Source organism: Lepus europaeus, chromosome 3 (assembly GCF_033115175.1).
Source record: "Lepus europaeus isolate LE1 chromosome 3, mLepTim1.pri, whole genome shotgun sequence".
Taxonomy (NCBI): Eukaryota; Metazoa; Chordata; class Mammalia; order Lagomorpha; family Leporidae; genus Lepus; species Lepus europaeus.
The window spans coordinates 5,208,837-5,231,538 of record NC_084829.1 but is presented as its reverse complement, the minus strand read 5'-3'; the positions used below and the strand labels follow the sequence as shown (position 1 = coordinate 5,231,538).

Genomic DNA, 22,702 nt, shown 5'->3' with positions numbered 1-22,702 from the left:
GGGAAGGGGCTGTGGATTAGAGATCTGGACGAGGAGGGGATCCAGGAGAGTGGAGATCCAGAGGAAAGGTTTCAAGAGTGAGAAGGTGCTCAATTGTGCCATCGGCATCAAGAACAATTAATAGCTTGAGTCAGGGACAGACGCTGGACAGAGTACTCAGCAACGTGGCGATCGCGGCTGACCCTGACAGAGGCCTGTCACTGACGGGGTATGGAGGAATGAGCTCACGGAAGGAGAGAGGAACAAAACGGTAAAGAAAGAATCTGGGGTAAAGGCTGTCCGTTGAGTGCACACTAAGGCGTGTCTGCCTGCTAACACTGGCAGGGGACCATTATAAACAGAGTTAGAACTCTGGGGCTGTGGCCTGAGAGGAGTCCTTAGCCCCACACGCACTTGGCATTAGAACTTCCATCTTAAAATCTAACATGAGTGAGACTTTTGCCATTTACTTCACATTACAGGCTTCCATGATGAATACTTTTGTGGAGGAACCGCTTGGGTTTTAATACCCAAACTGGAAAAAAAAAAAAAAAAAAAAAAAAGACAAAAAATACCCAAACTGCCTAGCAGCTATTCAGCTCTCAATGTAGTCGATATTCACATAGGTAAGATTTAGTGGGGGCCTTCAAAGAAGTGGGTCATCTTATGCTAAATGCTTTACTGGAAACGTTTTACGTTGACTCCAAATACAATTGGCATCAGAATCATACCGGTCACTTCACAAGGCTCTGGAGTATCACGAAGATGCCCGTATCTGCTGCTGCACACCGGGCCACTGCACATTAACCACCATACCGTCTGTGAAGTGACAGACTCATGTCCCAACCTGTCTGTCGCTTACACCTTGGTGCCACACTGTGATTTAGAGCTGTTGATGGATTTCCTATGCTTTGTTAATTTTCCCATATAAAATAATAAGATATAAGTTTTCACTAGTATTTTTTTTTTTTTACTAAGTCTGGCATTTCAGATTACTGAGGTTTTTTTTTTTATTATTTATTTATTTGAAAGGCAGAGAATGACAGATACCTTCCATCCGCTGGGTCATTCCTCAAATGGCAGCCAAGGCCAGGGCTGGGCCAGGCAGGATCCAGGTTCCGGAACTCCCATCCCAATCTGCGAAGCAGATGCAGGCGCCCAAGCCCTTGGGCCATCTTCCGCTGCTTTCCCAGGGGCACTGGCAGGGAGCGGCATCAGAAGTGGAGCAGCCGGGACCCGAACCTGCACACGGGATGCCGGTGTCACGGGGGCAGAACCTACAGCGCCACAACACCGGGCCCCATGATTGCTGTTTTTAATGCGGACGCCTTTCCAGCCTGTGTGAAACTTTCCATTCCTCACCTTGCAAACCCCCTAGCCTCCATTTCTCCCTCATCCTGTCATCACCGGAAGGACCGCCGTGGTGAACCCTCAGGGCCGCGACTGTCGCGGGAAGGCGACGGTCGAGGTGGTCCTCCCTGACTGGCGGCCGCCCGGAGCCGGTCAGCGGCCACCGAGGCGTCGTCTTCGTATCGGAGGCGGTGGATTCACGGTTTCAGACACCGCGCGCCAAGGAGCGTCAGCGGAGTTTCCTCACGGAACCTGCCCGGACGGAGGTCGCCGCGAGAAGCGCCATCCCGCCGGGCAGCCGCCGAGCCGCACTGCGCATGCCCGCGGGTGGGGCGGGGCAAAAGGAAGGGGCGGGGCATAAGAGGAAGGGGCGGAGCTCTGGAGCGGCAGCCACAGGCGGGAGCATGGCCACGCCGCGCCGGTTGCGAGAGACGCCGCTGCACTTCCTGTCCTGCGAGATGTCGAGTTTCCACAACCCAAGGGCCGGCTACCGGCATCTCGTGGAGACGCACTATTATAATTACAAGGTGAGTTCGTCTCCGCGGGCGGTCCAGAGTTCCGAAACAGCCGCGCTCAGATTTCGCAATGGCGGGACCGTCGTGGGCGTGTCGGGCTGGCGGCGGCATGATGGGAATTGTAGTCTCCTCTCGGCCCCGGGCTCTTAGCTCTCAGGGCTGGAGGACTACAACTCCCAGGATGCGGTGCGCGGTGCCCGCCACTGTTGAGGGAGTGAGCGGTGGGTGCGCCTCTCGCTGTTTCCCGGAGCGCCGCCGGCTGGTGCCTCTTGTCCTGGGCGCTCCGCTCTGGGACGGAGAGGGGTGCGAGGGCCTGGGCCGGACTGGAGGCCTGGGGTAGTTGAGCACGGCCGCTTGGAGCTCTTCCTTGTCAGGTCGTCGCCCCTCGCGCAGCGTCCTCCGAACCGGCTCCCTGTGCGGGCCTAGTCCCGCACCCGCCTGTGCTGGGGGCCTTCCCCGAGCATCGTGCCTGGGGGTCTTCCCCGAGCACCCTGCCGTGCCCAGGCCCGGGAAGCTCCCTGCTTTCCTAACCGCAGCCCACAGAACTAGCCTTACGTGGTGCAGAGTTACGGCCGGCGCCCGCGCCCCCTGGAAGTGACCGGGATTGATGGTCAATTCTCTCCCGACTCCAGCTGCCCGCTGATGCAGGCCCCCAGAGGAAGAGGGGTGGCTCAAGCGATGGGCTTCCTGCCCCACGTGGGAGACCTGGATACCATTCCCGGCTCTGGCTTCGGTTGCCGGCGTTTGGAGAGTGAACCAGCAGATGGGAGATTTCTCTCTCTCCCTTTCAAATAAGATTTAAAAAAATTTTTTTGAAAGGCAGAAATGCAGAGAGAGAGGGAGAGATCTTCCATCCGCGGGTTCGTTCCACTCCCCAAGTGGCCAGGGCAGGGCTGGGCCAGCCAGGAGCTTCCTCCAGGCCTCCCACGTGGGTGCAGGGGCCCAAGCACCTGGGCCAGCTTCCACTGCTTTCCCAGGTGCCGTAGCAGGGAGCTGAATGGGAAGTGGAGCAGCCGGGAGTGGAACCCGCGCCCTCATGGGATGCCGGTGCCGGCAGGGCAGGTTCAACCTTCTGTTGCCACAGCGCCAGTCACCAAATAACAATTAAAAAAAATTTTTTTTTCTGCTTTGTGTCTTAACTGTGTTTGAATGCAGAAATGCAAAGCTTGAGTTGTCAAGTTTCTGTGCCTGAAATCAATAGGTGAGCTTGGAGTTTCGCCACCTCCGTGTATATATTCCAGTGAAAACTGGAGAAACAGCAGCTTTCACTGTCTTACCTGCTTGCTGAAAACCTGCCTGTTCATCATGAAAGTGAGACGGAGTTTGTACATGTCCCACTAGGTTTCGATTCTCATTCCGGAATGTGCCATGCTGCCAAAGGAACTGAAGAGCGTGGTCACGGAGCTCGGGCCCTATTATCTTGTGAAGAATTTACCTCTGCATGAATTCATCAAGCCTGAATTCATGAACAGCTTTGTGAAGAAAGGTATGAAAAACCGCACAACCTGTGAGCAGGGCAGGGAGGGGCGTGTTCTAGAAGGTGTGGCGCCTCAGGGTAGGGGCGTGTTCTAGAAGGTGTGGTGCCTCAGGGCGGGGGCGTGTTCTAGAAGGTGTGGCGCCTCTGGGTAGGGGTGTGTTCTAGAAGGTGTGCGCCTCAGGGCAGGGGCGTGTTCTGGAAGGTGGCGGGGATGGTTTTGTTGTGGAAGCAGCATAGTGTCCTTCTGCAGACTTAAGACCACAGTGATGTTGCCAGGAGACAGGCTCTCATGGGACTACGGCTGTGTGCATGGCTTGCTGCTGACATTGTGGGACAAGGCGTGGTTGTCCGAGGAGACTGTGTCACAATACTGGGTTCCTCTTGCCCCAGGCAGGCCCTATGGGGGTAGCCTTTGTGTCAAAGGGCATGCATTACTAACTCCCGCGGGGTTGTCACCCTCCTCTCTGATGTGCCCTTTTTCCATGGGGATTTCTGATTAGACCTGCCCACACGTGTTGGGTGGGGATGTTGAACGTGGGGTACCCCTCATGTTAAAGCAGGAGCTGATGGAGGAGGAAGGTCTGCGATCGGGGTCCTGCTGTGGGGGGGTGGCTGTGAAGACGCGGCCCACTCTGCTGACGCGGCGCAGCTGCCCTTCCCGGAGCTGAGTGCTTAGACGCGGGGGCCCTCCCCCTCTGCTTACCTCGCCCCAGCCAGGCAGACTGGTTTGTTGCAGTTGTCTCCTGGGAGCCATCCGTGTGAGGCCGTGTTGATGGAACCTTTAGGGAGCCCACTGTGCGCTCGTGACCGCCGCACGCTGGCCGCGCACTTGTCTTGCTGTAGGGCCATGGTGCGCTCTCAGGCGAGCCGGCGAGAATTCCTGTGCTCGTAGCCTCCCTGTCGGACGCTGCGGGGCTGCTTGTGAAGCTGGGGCCTTTGTCTTTGGTCTGAAGTTGTTTTGTTGACGGCGTGGACATTCGCAGGCGCTTTTCGGTAGCCTATTAATTTAACCCTCGCACCGACTCTGGGAAGTAGGCCTGGGAAGCTGGGGCGTGGGGGAGTGGAAGTCGGAACGCTGCCTTGAGGTCTGAACGTTGACCTGTGTTCTACCTGTCGCTCTCTGCCAGCATCCCAAGGGCGCATGTTCCAGTCGGAGTTCGTTTGTTGCTTGATAATAGGAGACTTGCACAAATGGGCCCTTGGTGGCAGAGTGAACCAGCTGGAGGCTGGCTTTCTGTTTGTCCCAGGTTACCCTTTGCAGGTGTTGGCCTTATTGAGTGAGCTGGAACGGTGACAGGCACTGACTGTTACTTGCTTGGAAGATTGTTATCACCTGAAAATAATCCGCTAATATCATGCAGATGTGTTTTTTTTTTTTTCCTGCTGTCTCACTCTCTTCTTTGGACTTCTCTCGTGCAGGTTCGTGCTATGCACTAACATACAACACAAACATTGACGAAGATAATACCGTTGCCTTGCTACCAAATGGTAACAATACTGATTTTTCCTTCTTTTTCTAATTATAAGAGACATGCGTAATGTTTAGAAAACATCAGGTTACCACCTTTTAACTCCTCCTTCCAAACCCACCGGCTTCCATAGGGAATTGTGAATGACTTGCTGTTTTCCCTCCCAGACAGTTTCAGTGAGTTTATAAACACACAAAGAAGGTTTATAGTGTAAATTCCACCATACTACTTCAGCATGAAGTACCTAGCGTAGACACTGTGTGTATGGGCGCACATACAGTCATGCATTGCTTAACAGCACGGCTGTGTTCTGAGAAAGGCATCAATAGGAGATTGATGTGTAGTTACACAAGCCTAGATGATACAGCCTGCTACACACCCGAGCTGTACGGGGTAGCCGGTGGTTCCCAGGGCCGTGATGAAATCAGACCCAGCACCAGAAGAGATGATGGATCCCAAGGCAGGGCAGGCTCCCGGTGTGTGAGGCTGCTGTCAGCACAGCATGGCAGACTTGGTGTGTGTGTGTGTGTCTGTCACTGTTTACTTGAAAACCAGAGTGAGAGAATCTTCTATATGTGGATTCATTCCCCAGATGCCCGCAACCTACAGGGCCAGGCCAGGCCAAAGCCAGAAGAAGGCTACAATTCCCTCTGAGTCTACCACGAGGGAGGCAGGGGCCTAAGTACTTGAGCCATAATCTGCTCCTTCCCGGGTGTATTAGCCGGAAACTGGATCAGAAGCAGAGCAGGGGGACCTGAATCAGACTGACGCTCTGATCCAGGGTTTAGGCATCTTCTGCTGCCTCCCAGGAGACACAGTCAGGAAATTGGATCAGAAGTGGAGGAGCCAAGACCTGATCCCAGGCACTGCGCTATGGAATGCCGGTGTCCTGAGCAGCAACTTAGCCCACTGTGCTACAATACCTGCCCAGTTTTATAGCAACCTTTTAAATATTTATAAAAATGTATTCATTTATTTGAAAGAGTTACAGAGAGACAGGGAGAGACACAGAGAAAGATTTTCCATCCACTGATTGACTCCCTAAATGGCCACAATGGCCAGCACTAGGCCAGGCCAAAGCCAAGAGCCAGGAGCTTCATCCAGGTCTCCTGCATGGGTGGCAGGGGCCCAAGTACATGGGCCATCTTCTGCTACTTTTCCCAGACTGTTAGCGGTGAGCTGGTTTGGAAGTGGAGTAGGTCAGACATGAACTGGCGGCTGTATGGGATGCCAGCATTAGTAGGCAGCAGTTTTGCCCATTATGCCACAACACTGACCCCTAAACTTTTTTTTTAAAGGTTTGTTTATTCCTTTGAAAGGCAGAGTGAGAGACAGAGAGAGAGATCTTCTGATTGTTCACTCCCCCTCCCCCTCCCTCTCCACCCTGCTGTAACTCTGCCTTTCAAATAAATCTTTTAAGAAAAAAAAAAGGGAGAAGAAGAAGAAATGGGCCTGCGCCATGGCTTAACAGGCTAATCCTCCACCTTGCAGCGCCGGCACACCGGGTTCTAGTCCCTGTTGAGGCGCCGGATTCTGTCCCGGTTGCCCCTCTTCCAGGCAGGCTCTCTGCTATGGCCCAGGAAGGCAGTGGAGGATGGCCCAAGTGCTTGGGCCCTGCACCCGCATGGGAGACCAGGAGAAGCACCTGGCTCCTGGCTTCGGATCAGCGCAGTACACCGGCTGCAGCGGCCATTGGAGGGTGAACCAACGGTAAAAAGGAAGACTTTTCTCTCTGTCTCTCTCTCTCTCACTATCCACTCTGCCTGTCAAAAAAAAAAAAAAAAAAAAAAAAAAAAAAAAAAAAAAGAAGAAGAAGAAGAAATGGAGTCTCTGGGACTAAAACCAGGCACTCTATAAAAAAAGTAGGGCAGGGAGGGGAGTAGCGAGGACTTGAACTGGCATTCACATGGAATGCTGGCATTGTAGCTGGTTAAGCCAGCACCACAATGCCAGTCCCCCATTTTTTTTTTTGTATGCAAGCATATACTTAATAAGAATAGTGTAGTAAACACACTAACCAGTACTTAGTTTATTATCATTAAGTATGGTGCACTGTACAGAATTGTCTGTGCTCTGCACTAGGCATGTTTACACCAGCATCAACATAGACATGTGAGGATTGTGTGTGGTGCAGTGCAGCTGTGTGATAGGTGTTTTCCACTCCATTATAATTGTAGAGGACCCACCTTTGAATATGCGGTTCCTCATTGACCAAAATGTCATTGTCTGGGGCGTGACTGTAGCTCTGACTTACTATTTTTATTGTCCTTAATGTATTCAAAAGACCAAGTGGATCTTGATTTGTTTATTCTTTCTTTAATAAAAATGTGGATTATCTCTAGGTTCACTATTATAAATAACAGCATTGTCTCTTTGATATGTAAGTAGTATTCTATAACAAGATGTGTGTGTATAAGTCACAGCCTTAAAACTAAGGTCTTTGTTTGCAGTTTAGTACAGGGATGTGGGAACTGTATGCAGATATCTAGCTGCTCAGTTTGCCTGGCTTGCTTGCTTGTGTAGTCAGAACCCTACGTCGTATTTTTAGTGTCTACTTTATGGGTATTATTTGGTTTGTAGGGAAATTAATTTTATCCCTGGATAAAGACACTTATGAAGAAATTGGACTTCAGGGTCATCCATCTAAGTATTTTGGCAGAAAAAGCATGAAATTTGGTAAGTATCAAATTTGGTAAGTGTGCTTTGTGCCCTATCAGTTTCCAACAAGGCAGTTATGTTCCTGTGGCAATTTAATTTTAAATGTTAGAATTGCCTTTCATCTCTTTGTTCAGAAACATAGGGCTTTTCCTTGTCTCAACCAGTTGAACTTAGCAAAGGATAAAATTGTGCTGTTAAATCTCTCTCTTCAGTTGTAGACTGCATTTTATAAAGAACATATAATTGGACCATTTCATTAGATATGTATGCTTTGTGTCAAAAATTCGAAGTAACGAACCCAAAGTAAGAGTCTAAAACTTTTTTCCCCTAAGATTTATTTATTTATTTATTTGAAAGGCAGAGTCACAGAGAGGCAGAGAGAGAGAGAGAGAGAGATCGATCTTCCATCCTCTGGTTCGCAAAGGGCCGCAATGGCCGGAGCTGGGCTGATCTGGAGCCGGGGCCTCCTCCAGGTCTCCCATGTGGGTGCAGGGGTCTAAGGATTTGGACCACCTTCCACTGCTTTCCCAGACACACTAGTAGTAGAGCAGTGGGAATTTGAACCGGTGCCCATATGGGATGCTGGCACTGCAGGTGGTGGCTTTACCCCTACGCCACAGTGCTGGCCGCTAAAACTTCTTAATAAAGAATTTCCTTTGACTTTTTTTCCCCCAAGTCTTTATGATTCCTAATAGGAATCCGTGAGTGAAGACATGTTCTGCTGTCAGTGTCTGGTCTGGGCATCAGTAGAGAAGTCCACTGTGTCCATAGGTGGATTATAGTGGCCCTCCCAAGGACCCCTGCCCTGTTCTTTATTTTGTTATTTATTTATTGAGAGAAAAAGAGAGGCCCCATTGACTCCCCAAATGCCCAGAACAGCTTTGGGAGCAAAGCCAGGAGCTGGGAACTCCCTATGGATCTCCTACAGGAAGTGGCAGGAGCCCAGGTAGTGAGCCGTCATCACTACCGCCGGGGTACTGTGTTAGCAGGAAGCTGGAGTTGGGAGCAGAGCTGGATACTGAACCCACGATGGACATGGGCGTCTTAGCATTTACTGCCAGGCCAGGTGCCCGCTCTGACCTAGAGAAGATAGAAATTTAGGCCAGCAGTTGTGACTCGCTCTCAGTGCTGGAAATGCCTGGGAAAGGGATCGTTTTGATTGGGTAAACCCAGAGAGTACAAGAAGAACAAAATAATTTTCACTATCTGTGATATTTTTAAAATTTCTGATTTACAAAATAGAATACTTGTCTACAGTGCAAGCTGTATGTGATGTATATGTATGAATAAAATGTGTATTCCTTCTTACATTTTTAAAGTTGTTTCCATTGATTTGATGGAGTTATCCTTTAACCTGTATTCTAAGAAGTATAAGAGAATATCTTGGTCCTTCAAAGAAAAGAAGCCCCTGAAGTTCAATTTTCTTTTCGCTTGGCACAATACAGGTATGAAAAATAAATAACATGACGATGCGGTGAGCTTGAAGTCTAATTGTTAGGTACAGAGGAATAATGGGAGTGAATGGTGGTTCATCCCTGTGGTCAAGGTTCTGCCATATACATGTGTGTAACCATCCCTGTGGTCAGGTTCTGTCATACATGTGTGTAACCATCCCTGTGGTCAGGTTCTGTCATACATGTGTGTAACCATCCCTGTGGTCAGGTTCTGTCATACATGTGTGTAACCATCCCTGTGGTCAGGTTCTGTCATACATGTGTGTAACCATCCCTGTGGTCAGGTTCTGTCATACATGTGTGTAACCATCCCTGTGGTCAGGTTCTGTCATACATGCGTGTAACCATCCCTGTGGTCAGGTTCTGTCACACATGTGTGTAACCATCCCTGTGGTCAGGTTCTGTCATACATGTGTGTAACCATCCCTGTGGTCAGGTTCTGTCATACATGCGTGTAACCATCCCTGTGGTCAGGTTCTGTCATATACATGCGTGTAACCATCCCTGTGGTCAGGTTCTGTCATATACATGTGTGTAACCATCCCTGTGGTCAGGTTCTGTCATATACATGTGTGTAACCATCCCTGTGGTCAGGTTCTGTCATACATGTGTGTAACCATCCCTGTGGTCAGGTTCTGTCATACATGTGTGTAACCATCCCTGTGGTCAGGTTCTGTCATACATGTGTGTAACCATCCCTGTGGTCAGGTTCTGTCATACATGTGTGTAACCATCCCTGTGGTCAGGTTCTGTCATACATGTGTGTAACCATCCCTGTGGTCAGGTTCTGTCATACGTGCGTGTAACCATCCCTTTGGTCAGGTTCTGTCATACGTGCGTGTAACTATCCCTGTGGTCAGGTTCTGTCATACGTGCGTGTAACCATCCCTGTGGTCAGGTTCTGTCATACATGTGTGTAACCATCCCTGTGGTCAGGTTCTGTAATATACATGTGTGTAACCATCCCTGTGGTCAGGTTCTGTCATACATGTGTGTAACCATCCCTATGGTCAGGTTCTGTCATACATGTGTGTAACCATCCCTGTCGTCAGGTTCTGTCATACATGTATGTAACCATCCCTGTGGTCAGGTTCTGTCATACATGCGTGTAACCATCCCTGTGGTCAGGTTCTGTCATACATGTGTGTAACCATCCCTGTGGTCAGGTTCTGTCATATACATGTGTGTAACCATCCCTGTGGTCAGGTTCTGTCATACATGTGTGTAACCATCCCTGTGGTCAGGTTCTGTCATACATGTGTGTAACCATCCCTGTGGTCAGGTTCTGTCATACATGTGTGTAACCATTCCTGTCGTCAGGTTCTGTCATACATGCGTGTAACCATTCCTGTCGTCAGGTTCTGTCATACATGCGTGTAACCATCCCTGTGGTCAGGTTCTGTCATATACATGTGTGTAACCATCCCTGTGGTCAGGTTCTGTCATACATGCGTGTAACCATCCCTGTGGTCAGGTTCTGTCATATACATGTGTGTAACCATCCCTGTGGTCAGGTTCTGTCATACATGTGTGTAACCATCCCTATGGTCAGGTTCTGTCATACATGTGTGTAACCATCCCTGTGGTCAGGTTCTGTCATACATGTGTGTAACCATCCCTGTGGTCAGGTTCTGTCATACATGTGTGTAACCATCCCTGTGGTCAGGTTCTGTCATATACATGTGTGTAACCATCCCTGTGGTCAGGTTCTGTCATACATGTGTGTAACCATCCCTGTGGTCAGGTTCTGTCATACATGTGTGTAACCATCCCTGTGGTCAGGTTCTGTCATATACATGTGTGTAACCATCCCTGTGGTCAGGTTCTGTCATATACATGTGTGTAACCATCCCTGTGGTCAGGTTCTGTCATACATGTGTGTAACCATCCCTATGGTCAGGTTCTGTCATACATGTGTGTAACCATCCCTGTGGTCAGGTTCTGTCATACATGCGTGTAACCATCCCTGTGGTCAGGGTTCTATCATATACATGTGTGGTCAAGGTTCTGTCATATACCTGTGTGTAAAAACATCATTAAGGAAGCTGAACCAGGCCTTCAGACAGCCCTGAAAACCGTAGAGGGGCAACCGGGATAGAATCCGGTGCCCCAACCGGGAGTAGAACCCGGTGTGCCGGTGCCGCAAGGCGGAGGATTAGCCTGTTAAGCCACAGCGACGGCCTCAGAGCAGCTAATTTAACTGTATCTCCCCATCATTCTCTCCAGTTTACCTCCTAATAGCCTTGGCTATTACATATTATATATATGTAATATATATTATAAATATATATATATTTGACAGCAGAGTTAGACAGTGAGAGAGATAGAGAGAAAGGTCTTCCTTCTGTTGGTTCACTCCCCAAATGGCCACCACGGCTGGCACGTTGCGCCGATCCGAAGCCAGGAGCCAAGTGCTTGCTCCCGGTCTCCCATGCGGGTGCAGGGGCCCAAGCACTCAGGCCATCCTCCACTGTCTTCCCGGGCCACAGCAGAGAGCTGGACTGGAAGAGGAGCAACTGGGACTAGAACCTGGCGCCCACTTGGGGTGCCGGTGCCACAGGCAGAGGATTAACCTAGTCAGCCACGGTGCCGGCCCCCATTGGCTATTATATTTTAAAGCAATATCAATTATGGATGTATTTGTGGCCTACTTACACATTGTGAGGAAATAACTCACACATGTCATTAAATATTTGTTGTAACTTTTAATTGATTATAACACTACATTTAGTTCAGATTGCAGTGTTTTTGAACATGTTAATCTGCTTTTAACTGTCAAATGGATTGCCCCTTTCAGAAGTGAATCTTTGGCGCTTCCCAAGCTTATGATAATCAGATCGGTAGGCATTGCGATGGTGATATGCTGGGGAAGCAGAGGGCTCTGTCCTGATGGCGAGGTTCTGGTCACTGCCTGCCCACGCCGCCTTTACGAGCCGTTTCTGTAGAACCTCGCACATACTTGCACATGTGGTAGAAGTTTCAATTGCTTGAATTCTATGAAGACCACACCACACGTTGGGTTTGAATAGCTCTTGTTCCTAAGACTCTTGAGTACTTTAAGGATTTGTTAAGAACTCTGAAAGGTCTGGGATTTTACTTTACTTGTAGGCTTACCAGGTGGCCTCCCATAGTCTTGGGGTTGCTGGAGTAAGATATGATATTCTTGGGCCAGAGACAGTGGACTTAATTCCTCAAAGCAGTAGCAGTGGGCAGAGTCTGTTAGGATTCTCCAGAGACAGAACCAACAGGTGGATGCATGGACGGATGGATGAGGGGATAGATGATGGGTGGGTGGGTGGGTGGGTGCATGGGTGGATGGTTGGATAGTAAATGTATGGGTACATTTACTACGGCTGATGTGAGTATGGAGGTTGAGAAGTCCTCTGTAGGTTGTCTGTAAGCTGGGGACTTGAGGATGCTAGTGGGATGGCTCAGTCCACGTCAGAGTTTTGGAACTGGGGAGCCAGTGTTGCAGCTGCTGGGATTCCAAAGGTTGGGTCTTGGAGTTTTGATGTTTAACAGCAGGAGAAAAAGGATGTCCCCGCTTGAGAGAGAGAACAGATTTGCCTTCCTTCTGTCCTGTGCTCTCTGGGCCTTTGGTGGACAGGATGGTGCCCACCCATGATGAGGGCAGATCTTCTCCACTTGGCTTGGCAACTCATATGCCAGCCTCCTCCAGAAATGTCCTCGCAGATAGACCGGAGGTCGGCTTTACCACAGCCGCGGTACCCTCGGAGCAGGCCAGTTGACACCAGGTGTCAGCATTAGTACCGGTTACCAAGTCCCAGTTCCCATGGCGTGACCCGGAGTTGGCCAGGTAGTGCTGGCGTTTGCCATGGGTTCTGTCATGGGAGAACCCAGAACTTCAAGAATTCACATCTTTTTTTTTTTTTTTTTTAAGTATTTAATTTGAAAGGGAGAGTGACAGAGAAGGTGAGACATAGAGAGATCTTCCATCCACTGGTGCACTCCCCAAATGGCTGCAATGGCCAGGATCCTGGAACTCCATCTGGTCTCCCACGTGGGTGCAGGGGCCCAAGCACCTGGTCCATCTTCCTCTACTCTCCCTGGGGCATTAACATGGAGCTGGATCAGAAGCAGAGCAGCCAGGACTTGAACCAGCACCCTTATGGGATGGCAGCCTCACAGGCAGCGGCTTAACCTGCTGCACCACCGTGGCAGCCCCTGGAATCCCTCTGCACTGTGCAGGCAGCCGGATGAGCTCTGGACAGTGAGCAGGCCTGCCCCGTGCTCCACCAGGGGTCCGTCTTTCTCTCTTCCGAGGCCATTGGCTCTGCAGACACTCTTGAAAGACACCCTAGATTTTACTGGGTTTTCCAAGGCAAGCTCAAATGAGACTTTATCATCATTAGTTCTGCTTCTGTTTCCTGCATAGAGACTGTACAGCTGTGTTCTGTTCTCTGTAGAGCTCACCAGTATTATTCATCCATAAGGAATGTATCAGCTGAAGTTTTCTTGTGAGAGCAAACAGTGGAACTCGTGTGGGTCTGGTCGGAAAGTGTTGTACTTTTCCAGGAAAACGTGAAAGGAGACGAGTGTTTACAGAGCTCTGGACAAGGAGCTGGAGGCCACTGTAAAGGACTGTGACTTGAATAGAGCTTTGCATAGCTTCCGCCTTACGTAATCGCACCTGCTTCCCCTCACTCTCAGCCGGGAATGGGGTAGGGTCAGGGATTCTCCGGGCCCGTTTGCACTATGCTAACGTGGGATGCTTTCAGGTGCTGCAGAATCGTCCCTGATGTCGTACTTTTCCAACTACCACATCCAGGAGCATCAGCCCAAAGTCGCCGGCAGCAGCCTGGGGGAGCTGCCCTGCCCCGTGCTGCAGAGCGACTACATTGCGGGCCTGCCGGGGGTGCTCTGCGGGGCGCCGGAGCTCTTTGAGTGGCTCGGCGCCGTCTGCAGCGACGTGGACCAGTGCGTATCCACAGTCCCCAGATCCTGCCTGGCCTCGGTGTTTGCATAAGCATCGCCACTTTGGACGTGAGCCTGTGGTGGATACAAATGCGTCTTCTTTTCTTTTGTTTCTCTGTGACAGAAATAATGAACCCCACAATTTCATATCCACCTACTGCTGTCCTCAGCCCAACACGGCATTGGCAAAAGCGTATCTGTGCACCATCACCGGTTTCCTGCTTCCCGAGAAGATCTGTCTGCTGCTGGAGCGGCTGCGGTGAGGACGCCTGGCCTTTTGTGTCCTGCTCGGCCATTCCGGCAGGGGGCAGTGCTGAAGTTCCACATCGCAGGCCCCCCTGTGATTCCCCATTCCCTTGCTTGGGCTCATGGTTTAGTAACATCGTCCTCTTCAGTGCTGTGGTTTTCCCTGATGGGAACATTCAGTGGCCAAGCGCTCGTCCCGACAGAGAGAAGAGCAGAGCGGAGCTTTGGTTCCTTAGGCGTGAGCTGCTCGCTCCATTGGCCCTGCGGCCCTGTGCCGCTGGGTACAGCCAGAGTCACTGTGTTGCTTGAAACACAGCACACTCCTTGTGACACGTGACCTGCGTAAGGATGGGAGTTCTTCAAGATACTTCATTCTGAAGTGGGAGCAAAAAGTTGGCCGTCTCGGAATCCAAGTCACCTCTAAGATTTGTCCCGTTGTAAGAATTCTGTGAACCGCCGGGCCTTGGTGATGTCCCAGGGATGGCATAGAACAGATAGGTGTTTCCGTCAGGGAACATATGAGCCCTCACAGGAGGGCTCTCCGATCCCTGTCACTTGAGCTCAATCCTCTTTCCTCATCTTGCATCTTCAGTCTCAGCTTTTAAAATGTCCAAGGTTGAAGGCCCGAGGGTCTTACAAGTTTAGCACCCTTTCTCCCATATATTAGTTTAACCCATTGGCTTTCTTTAGTAAGAATGTCAGGTTGTTAAAAATCTGGCGAGTTATTCCGCAGCATTTCTGGAAACAGACACTTGAACAGTGGTCTCACCAGGAGGGGAGCTGTCCTGCCACCCTTTGTCAGGCCGGTTTTTGCCGGTTGGTTCTTGGAGATGGTGCTCCAGAGCTGGAGTGGGCATTGTGCAGTGTGCTTTGTTGGGTGTATATAAACTTTTCATGGAGGTCGCACAGTGTGACATCAGCAGTTTAATCTGCATGTCCTGGGTTTTGTGCTTTAAAGCTGAGGTCTCGATTTCGTAAGCACATCAGAAACACTGCTTACACTGGATATGCTTTTAGAAATCGGGGCGTCCCTAAGCCTCCTGGTTTAAGAGGTGTCTTCCTTTTCCAGCCACTACTTCGATGAGCCGAAGTTAGCTCCGTGGCTAACACTGGCGGTCCACGGCTTCGCAGACAGCCCTGTTTCATGGAGAGAAAAAGAACACGGTTTTCACAACGGAGGCGAACATTTGTATGGCTTCGTGATTTTTAACAATCAGGACTATTGGCTTCAGATGGCTGTTGGTGCCCATGACAACTGTTCAATGTGAAAAATGCAAACAGCAGAACTATTTGTGGGGCCAGTGTTGTGGTACAGTGGGTCAAAGCTGCTGCTTGGAGTACTGGCATCCCATATCCACACTGGTTCGAGCCCTGGCTGCTCTGCTTCTGATCCAGCTCCCTGCTAATGCTCCTGGGAAAGCAGTGGAAGATGGTCTACACCGATGTGGGAGACGTGGATGGAGTTCCTGACTCCTGGCTTCAGCCTGGCCCTAGTCCTGGATGTTGTGGCCATTTGACGAGTGAACCAGCAGATGGACGATCAATCTCTCTGTATCTCCATCACTCTGCTTTTCGAATAAATACATAAATCTTTTAAAAAATATTATATCCTATTTGTTTAGGCTTTGGAAAGGCTGTGTGTATACTCTGGCTTGTACAGTGATGACCTATCTCAGGGCAGCCTCAGCTGGCATTCTGCTCTGGTTTTGGGGTCACTTCTGTGTCAGTGTCAACAAGAGGTTTTATAGAGGAAGCCTGAATGGCCAGGAACCCAGGGAGGATTAAGTCCCTGCGTAAGCAGCATGGTGTCACTCAATTTTCTCATAATTAAAAGAAATCTTTGTGTCATCCTTACTAGGGCTACTCCCTGCTGTAGGTGGCATTGTCTAGTGGCTTCTTAATGCTGGTGAGTCCGAGACTTGATCTCAGGCCAGCCTGGCTCACGATTGTGTGTGCTCACCCTGGACCAGGGAAAGACCAATGAAGACCGTCAGTTAGCAAACAAGTTGAATTTCTCGTCCAGTGTGGCTGATAGGGTCCGGTGGAAAACAACCTTCTGCAATATGCATGAAGAACTTTGCTTTAAAATGTGTCAGTATGCTGCACAAAGGCACAGCTGAGCTTTTCACAGGCCAGGGTGGGAAAGGGGCAATAAAACAGACAAAGCTCAGGGCCTGCCCAAGGGAGGAAAACTGATAGAAGACCTCATAAAGCTGAGACCCCAAAAGAATCGACTCATTGTGAGTGCAAGCTATGGATAAAACTGTCCACTTCCCCATTCTCCCAAGGAACACTGTCCCCTGAGCGTGTGTGTGCATGGAAACACAGGAACACACGTGTAACATGAAGTAGTGTGGGGTTTGTAATACCTGTGATGGCGCAGCAGGTGTCTGCATAGCAGTCCAGAGTAGCTTGAAGACTGAGGGACGGGGCTGGTGTTCTGTGGGTGCCTGTTTGAGTCTCAGCTGCTCCACTTCCGATCCAGCTCTCTGCTATGGCCTGGGAAAGAAGTGGAGGATGGCCCAAATGCTTGGGCCCCTGCACTCACATGGGAGACCCAGAAGAAGCTCCTGGCTTCAGATAGGCCCAGCTCTGGCCATTGCAGCCATTTGGGAGTGAACTAGTGTATTGAAGATCTCTCTCTCTGTCTCCTCTCTTAACTTTACCTTTCAAATAAATAAAAACTAACTGAGGGAATATTGGGAGCACTTTTATGCCAATAAATTCAACGACAAATTTTTTTTTCAGGCAGAAGGAAAATGCCTACAGAAAGGAGTAAAGAATGCTGGAAATATGAAAAGATAACAAAATGAAGTAGTATGGAATTTATAATTTATGTAAAAGTAAAGCAGATATGTGCTATAGTTGTATATAATAGCTTAAAGACTATGGGAATATTGGGAACACTTATGACAATACAGCAACGTCGGCTGGCGCCGCAGCTCACTAGGCTAATCCTCTGCCTGCGGCGCCGACACCCTGGGTTCTAGTCCCAGTTGGGGTGCCGGAATCTGTCCTGGTTGCTCCTCTTCCAGTGCAGCTCTCTGCTGTGGCCTGGGAGTGCAGTGGAGGATGGCCCAAGTGCTTGGGCCCTGCACCTGCATGGGAGACCAGGAGAAGCACCTGGCTCCTGGCTTCGGATCAGTGCAGTGTGCTGGCCGCAGCGGCCATTGTGGGGTGAACCAACGGAAAAGGAAGACCTCTCTCTCTCTCTCACTGTCCACTCTGTCAAAAAAAAAAAAAAAAAATACAGCAATGTAGATGAACTTGACAAATTGCTTTAAAAACACGAATTACTGAAATTAAGAAATACATCAGAAGTCCTGTATCTATTTAAGGTGCTGAAACTGTAGTTTGTAAATCTATCTGCAAAGAGTCCAGGCCACGTGACTTCAGAGGCCATGGTTAAGAAGCAATAGCAATTCCTCATACATTTTTTGAACAAATCAGAGGAAGGAATGCTTTCCAACTCGTTCTAAGCCAGAATTAACCTGCTACCTTGGCCAAGCATTTACAGGAGAACAAAGCTATAAACAGTATTCTTTCTTTTGGGTTCTCTTCGAAGGATTGTATTTCAAGATAAAGCAAAACTTCCATCCAGACCATGCATATGCCAAAGAATAAAGAAAGTATTTTGCCTTATGCATCCTTCAGAGAGGGCACAGTGGCATCAGTGTCTCTCAAACATCTTCATGCAGTCCTCAGAAGCTCTATTCCAGTCACTGGAAATGCATCTCTGTTTTCAACTGATGTGATGTTTGTTAGGAAACCTCTGTAACAACTTACGCAGTTTCTTGGGGGGTAAACCCCCAGGCTCCCCAAGTTTCCTGCAGTGATGTCATATTTCTGGCTTCCTGAGCCCTTTGAAGCACAATCGAGGAAATCCTGGGTCTCTTCCGCACGCTCCATCGCGGAGTTCATTCTGCTTCCGGCAGGCCATCATCACCAACACCTGCGTGATACAGGTCGCCTCGCCCTTCTCCTGGCGCTGTTCCCCAACGTGGTTAGCTAGGATGCGGGGTTTGCTGGACTTCAGTATAGGCCTCCGCGGGTTCCCGAGCCAGGCCAGGCGGCCCTGAAGACTGGGCGTTGCCACTGCTCCCGGAGCTCCCGGCAGGCTCTCACAAACAGTATTCTTGATGACTATAAGGTGGGGAGTCTAAGCAGAGTTTAACAGCTTGTTTTTAATTGGCACAAAGTGATGGAGTTAGGGAGTACAGGTTGACGTTTCAGTCCTGTAGACAGTGCACGGTGCAGTATTACCACCTCGCATGTATCATTTCTCTGTGTTGGGAACATTCAGAATCCACTGTACGAGCTACCTGGCAGTGCCCCGTGAATTGTCAAGTGTGGTTATCCCATTGTGCTGTAACGTTAGAAGTTGTTATTCCATGGCCTAAGTGCTTGGGCCCCTGCACCCATGTGGGAGACCTGGAAGAAGCTCCTGGCCCCTGGCTTCGGATCAGTGCAGCTCAGGCCGTTGGGGCCATTTGGGGAGTGAACCAGCAGATGGAAGACCTCTCTCTCTTTGTCTCTACCTCTCTCTGTAACTCTTTAAAATAAATAAAATAATTCTTTTTTTTTTTTGAAAGTTGTTCTTCCTGTCCAGCTGCACCACTGTACCACTAACAGTTCTCTCCGTGTCTTCTGCCCCACCCCCAGGGCATTCCCGGCTCCGCTGTCTGCTATTCCGCTCTGCCTCTCCCATGTGAGAGCATTGTAGTATTCATCTTCCTGTATCCGGCTTATTTCATCTGACGAGATCTCCCGTTCCATCCATGTCGTTACAGCTGGCAGATTCTTTTTTATGGCTGAGTAACGTTCTGTTGTTTATATGTACCACGTTTTCCTTCTCCTTTCATCTGTTGATGGACAGCTAGGTGGTTCCACTCTTGTGAATAATATGCAATAAACGTGGGAGCTCAGCCACCTCTCTGACATACTTTAAAATTCTTTGTGTATGTACCCAGTAGTGGGATAGGTGCATCACAGGGTAGATCTATTTTTAGTGTTTGAGGAACCTCCATACTGTTTTCTGTGCTGGTTGTATTAATGTACATCCCTATCAACAGTGTGTAGGAGTTCCTGCTTTCTACGCATCGTTACCAACAGGTTTTTTGGTGTGTTTTTGATAGTGTCCATTCTAACCGGGGGTGAGATGATGTCTTATTGTAATTTGATTTGCACTTCTCTAATGATTAGTGATGTTGGGCAATTTTTCATGTATTAGTTGACCATCTGATACCTCCTTTTGAGAAATGTCTGTTAAGGCCATTTGCCCATTTTTTCCTTCAGAAACCTTTTATTTAAGGAATACAAGCTTCATGCATTTCATAAATACAACTTCAGGAATATAGTGATTCTTCCAACCATACCTGCCCTCCCACCCACACTCCCACCCCTCCTCCTTCTCCGTCTCTTATTCCTATTTTTTTTTTTTTTAATTTGAGAGGTAAAGTTACAGACTGAGAGGGAGAGACAGAGAGAGGTCTTCTCTCTGTTGGTTCACTCCCCAAATGGCTGCAACAGTCAGAACTGTGCCGATCCAAAGCCAGGAGCCAGGAGACTCTTCCAGGTCTCCCATGTGGGTTCAGGGGCCAAGCACTTGGGCCATCTTCCACTGCTTTCCCAGGCCATAGCAGAGAGCTGGATTGGAAGTGGAGCAGCCAGGACTAGAACCGGTGCCCATATGGGATACCAGTGCCGCAGGTGGAGGCTTAACCTGCGCCATAGCCCTTATTCCTATTTTTGCTAAGATCTATTTTCAATTAACTTTATATATACAATTATACTAAGTAAAGAGTTCAACAAATTGTATGAAAAAACAACTTCCGCAACAGTCGATACGGGGCTGTTCAAAGTCATTGCATCTCGAAGTGTTAATTTCACTTCTATTGATTACCTTTTAGGTGCTCTATTATCACTGATCAGGGAGAACATATAGTATTTGTCCTTTTGGGACTGACTTATTTCACTAAGTTTCATCCATTTTGTTGCAAATGACTTTTTTTTTTTAACTGCTATGCAGTATTCCATGGTGTACATATCCCATAGTTTCTTTATCCAGTCTTCAGTCTTCACTTGACGGGCATTTGGGTTGATTCCGTACCTTAGCTATTGTGAATTGGCCTACTATAAACATGGGGTACAGATAACTTTCCTATGCTGATTTCATGTCCTGGATAAACTCCCAGGAGTGGATGGCTGGGTCATATGCTAGGTCTATATTCAGATTCTGAGGTATCTCCATACTGTTCCACAGTAGTAGTTTTCTAATTTCTTCTCTTTTTTTGGTCTGACTGTAAAATTTCCAGAGATTTGTCTTCTAAGATAATCTTTCTTCTGCTTCCTCCAGTGTTAGCCGTCACAAAGCACACCAAACACCGGAGTAAGGGAAAGGTTTATTGGGGAAAACTCAGCAGACTGGAGGGAAGGGGTGAAGAAGGAAAGGAGAGAGGAGAGTGGAAGAGAGAGACAGAGGAGAGGAGAGACGAGAAGGGGAGAGGAGAGCAGACGAGAGGGGGAGAGGAGAGCAGACGAGAGGAGCTTGTGTTCAGGTACAGGCCCTTTTAAAACTTTGCTGGAGGGCGGGCAGGGAAGAAGGAGCAAGGAATCCCATTAGGATGGGGGTGGGGCTGACAACGGTGGTTGGGCCTTGGGGCACCTGGCTTTCAATGGTGGGGGGAACCGGGGCCTAGGATGTAAATCGGGGTGTAGATTGTGCCACAGATAAGACTGCGCCATTTTCCTAACATCCAGTCTGTTCTTAAGGTTCTCCACTGTATTTTTCTTTTTCTTTCTTTTTTTTTTTTTTTATTTTTGACAGGCAGAGTGGATAGTGAGAGAGAGACAGAGAGAAAGGTCTTCCTTTTGCCGTTGGTTCACCCTCCAATGGCCGCCGCGGTAGCGCGCTGCGGCCGGCGCACCGCGCTGATCCGATGGCAGGAGCCAGGTGCTTCTCCTGGTCTCCCATGGGGTGCAGGGCCCAAGCACTTGGGCCATCCTCCACTGCACTCCCGGGCCACAGCAGAGAGCTGGCCTGGAAGAGGGGCAACCGGGACAGGATCGGTGCCCCGACCGGGACTAGAACCCGGTGTGCCGGCGCCGCAAGGCGGAGGATTAGCCTAGTGAGCCGCGGCGCCGGCCTTCCACTGTATTTTTCATTTGGTTTATTGAATTCTTCGTTTCCAATATTTTGTTTTGAATTCTCTCTTTTTTATTTTATTTTTATTTATTTATTTATTATTTTTTTGACAGGCAGAATTAGACAGTGAGAGAGAGAGACAGAGAGAAAGGTCTTCCTTCCGTTGGTTCACCCCCCAAGTGGTTGCTATGGCCGCCGTACTGCGCCAATCTGAAGCCAGGAGCCAGGTGCTTCCTCCTGGTCTCCCATGTGGGTGCAGGGCCCAAGCACTTGGTCCATCCTCAGCTAGTTACAGGACTTCAGTGCCGGGTGGTTGGGAGAGAAAATGTGGCCCCTTTTCCCCCCTTGGTTGGGAGGTACACTGTCCCCCACAGGGCTCCAAGCTGGGCCAGTCTGGTCTTACCTCACTCCAGAGCTGGTGCTGAGGACCCCAGCTGCTGGGTCCTGAGTTGTGCACGTCTACACCTTCCACGTAGGTCCACAGTGTCCACCCAGCGTGTGGAGTTTCCTCTTCTCTCTTCTCCCTGATCCTTCCCCGAGATTGTACTCTCTCCATTTTTTTTTAACTGTTCCCCCCTAGGCTAGAGCAGTAAGCTCCTTCCCTGTTTGGCCCCCTTCAGCTGGAAGTCGTTTGCCCATTTTTAAGTCTAATTTTTTAGTGGTTTTAGTGTGTCTTGCTGTTGAGTTGCTTGAGGTATTCTGGACATGACTCCCTTGTCAGGTGCGACGCGGCGCGTGGAAGTAGGTTGACTTCACTCTGTTCGCTGTTTCCTTTGCTGTGCAGAAGCCTTTACGTTTGGTGTCATCCCCTTTGTTATTTTTGCCTTTGGTGCTTGTGCTGCCGGGGTCATATCCAAGAATGTTAGCCCGTACTGTGTCCTGAAGCGTTTTCCAAGTGTTGCCCTCTAGTGGTTTCATAGTTTGGGGTCCATTTTGAGTAAACTTGGGTAAGTGGTGAGAGAGAGAAATCCAGTTTCGTTCTCCTGCACACAAATGTACAGCTTTCCCAACACTTATGGAGAAGACCTTCCTTCCTCCTTCCTCCAGTTATGTTCTTGCTGCCTTTATTGGAAATGGGTTTGCTGTAAATATGTGAATTTACTTCCAGTTCTTCTGTTCCTTGTGTCTATTTTTATGCCAGTACCATGCAGTTTTAGTTACTGTAGCTTTTTACTATGTCTTTTTTTTTTTTTTTTTTTTTTTGGACAGGCAGAGTTAGACAGTGAGAGAGAGAGAGACAGAGAGAAAGGTCTTCCTTCCATTGGTTCACCCCCCAAATGGCTGCTACGGCTGGCACGCTGTGCTGATCTGAAGTCAGGAGCTTCCTCCTGGTCTCCCATGTGGGTGCAGGGCCCAAGGAACTGGGCCATCCTCCACTGCCTTCCCGGGCCACAGCAGAGAGCTGGCCTGGAAGAGGAGCAATCAGGACAGAATCCAGCACCCCAACCAGGACTAGAACCCGGGGTGCTGGTGCC

General features: G+C 49.4%; 1 protein-coding gene and 1 pseudogene across 2 annotated transcripts; one reads left to right on the top strand and one right to left on the bottom strand.

Annotated features, from left to right (window-relative positions):
• The first annotated feature begins 1,703 nt into the window (after positions 1-1,703).
• On the top strand, positions 1,704-15,684 carry RPP40 (ribonuclease P/MRP subunit p40). Of its 2 annotated transcripts, none has more exons than XM_062184240.1 (8): positions 1,704-1,856; positions 3,186-3,330; positions 4,741-4,809; positions 7,371-7,466; positions 8,768-8,893; positions 13,642-13,840; positions 13,962-14,096; positions 15,153-15,684. In XM_062184240.1, the coding sequence occupies exons 1-8, from the start codon at positions 1,734-1,736 to the stop codon at positions 15,349-15,351; spliced, it is 1,092 nt and encodes a 363-aa protein (XP_062040224.1). In that variant the 5' UTR covers positions 1,704-1,733; the 3' UTR covers positions 15,352-15,684. The 2 variants fall into 2 exon arrangements, with proteins under 2 accessions (XP_062040224.1, XP_062040231.1); XM_062184247.1 differs by lacking the exon at positions 1,704-1,856 and adding an exon at positions 2,936-3,045.
• Positions 15,685-17,825: 2,141 nt separating this feature from the next.
• LOC133756396 (small ribosomal subunit protein mS37-like) overlaps positions 17,826-22,702 on the bottom strand; it is a 34,030-nt pseudogene continuing 29,153 nt past the window's right edge.

What these genes read in the sequence shown, in the direction of transcription:
- RPP40 (XM_062184240.1), top strand. Translation starts at nt 1,734, where the DNA reads ATGGCCACGCCGCGCCGGTTGCGAGAGACGCCGCTGCACTTCCTGTCC. An exon ending in CGCACTATTATAATTACAAG is followed by an intron (nt 1,857 to 3,185) that starts GTGAGTTCGTCT and finishes ATGTCCCACTAG; the next exon opens with GTTTCGATTCTCATTCCGGA. An exon ending in CTGCTGCTGGAGCGGCTGCG is followed by an intron (nt 14,097 to 15,152) that starts GTGAGGACGCCT and finishes TTCCTTTTCCAG; the next exon opens with CCACTACTTCGATGAGCCGA.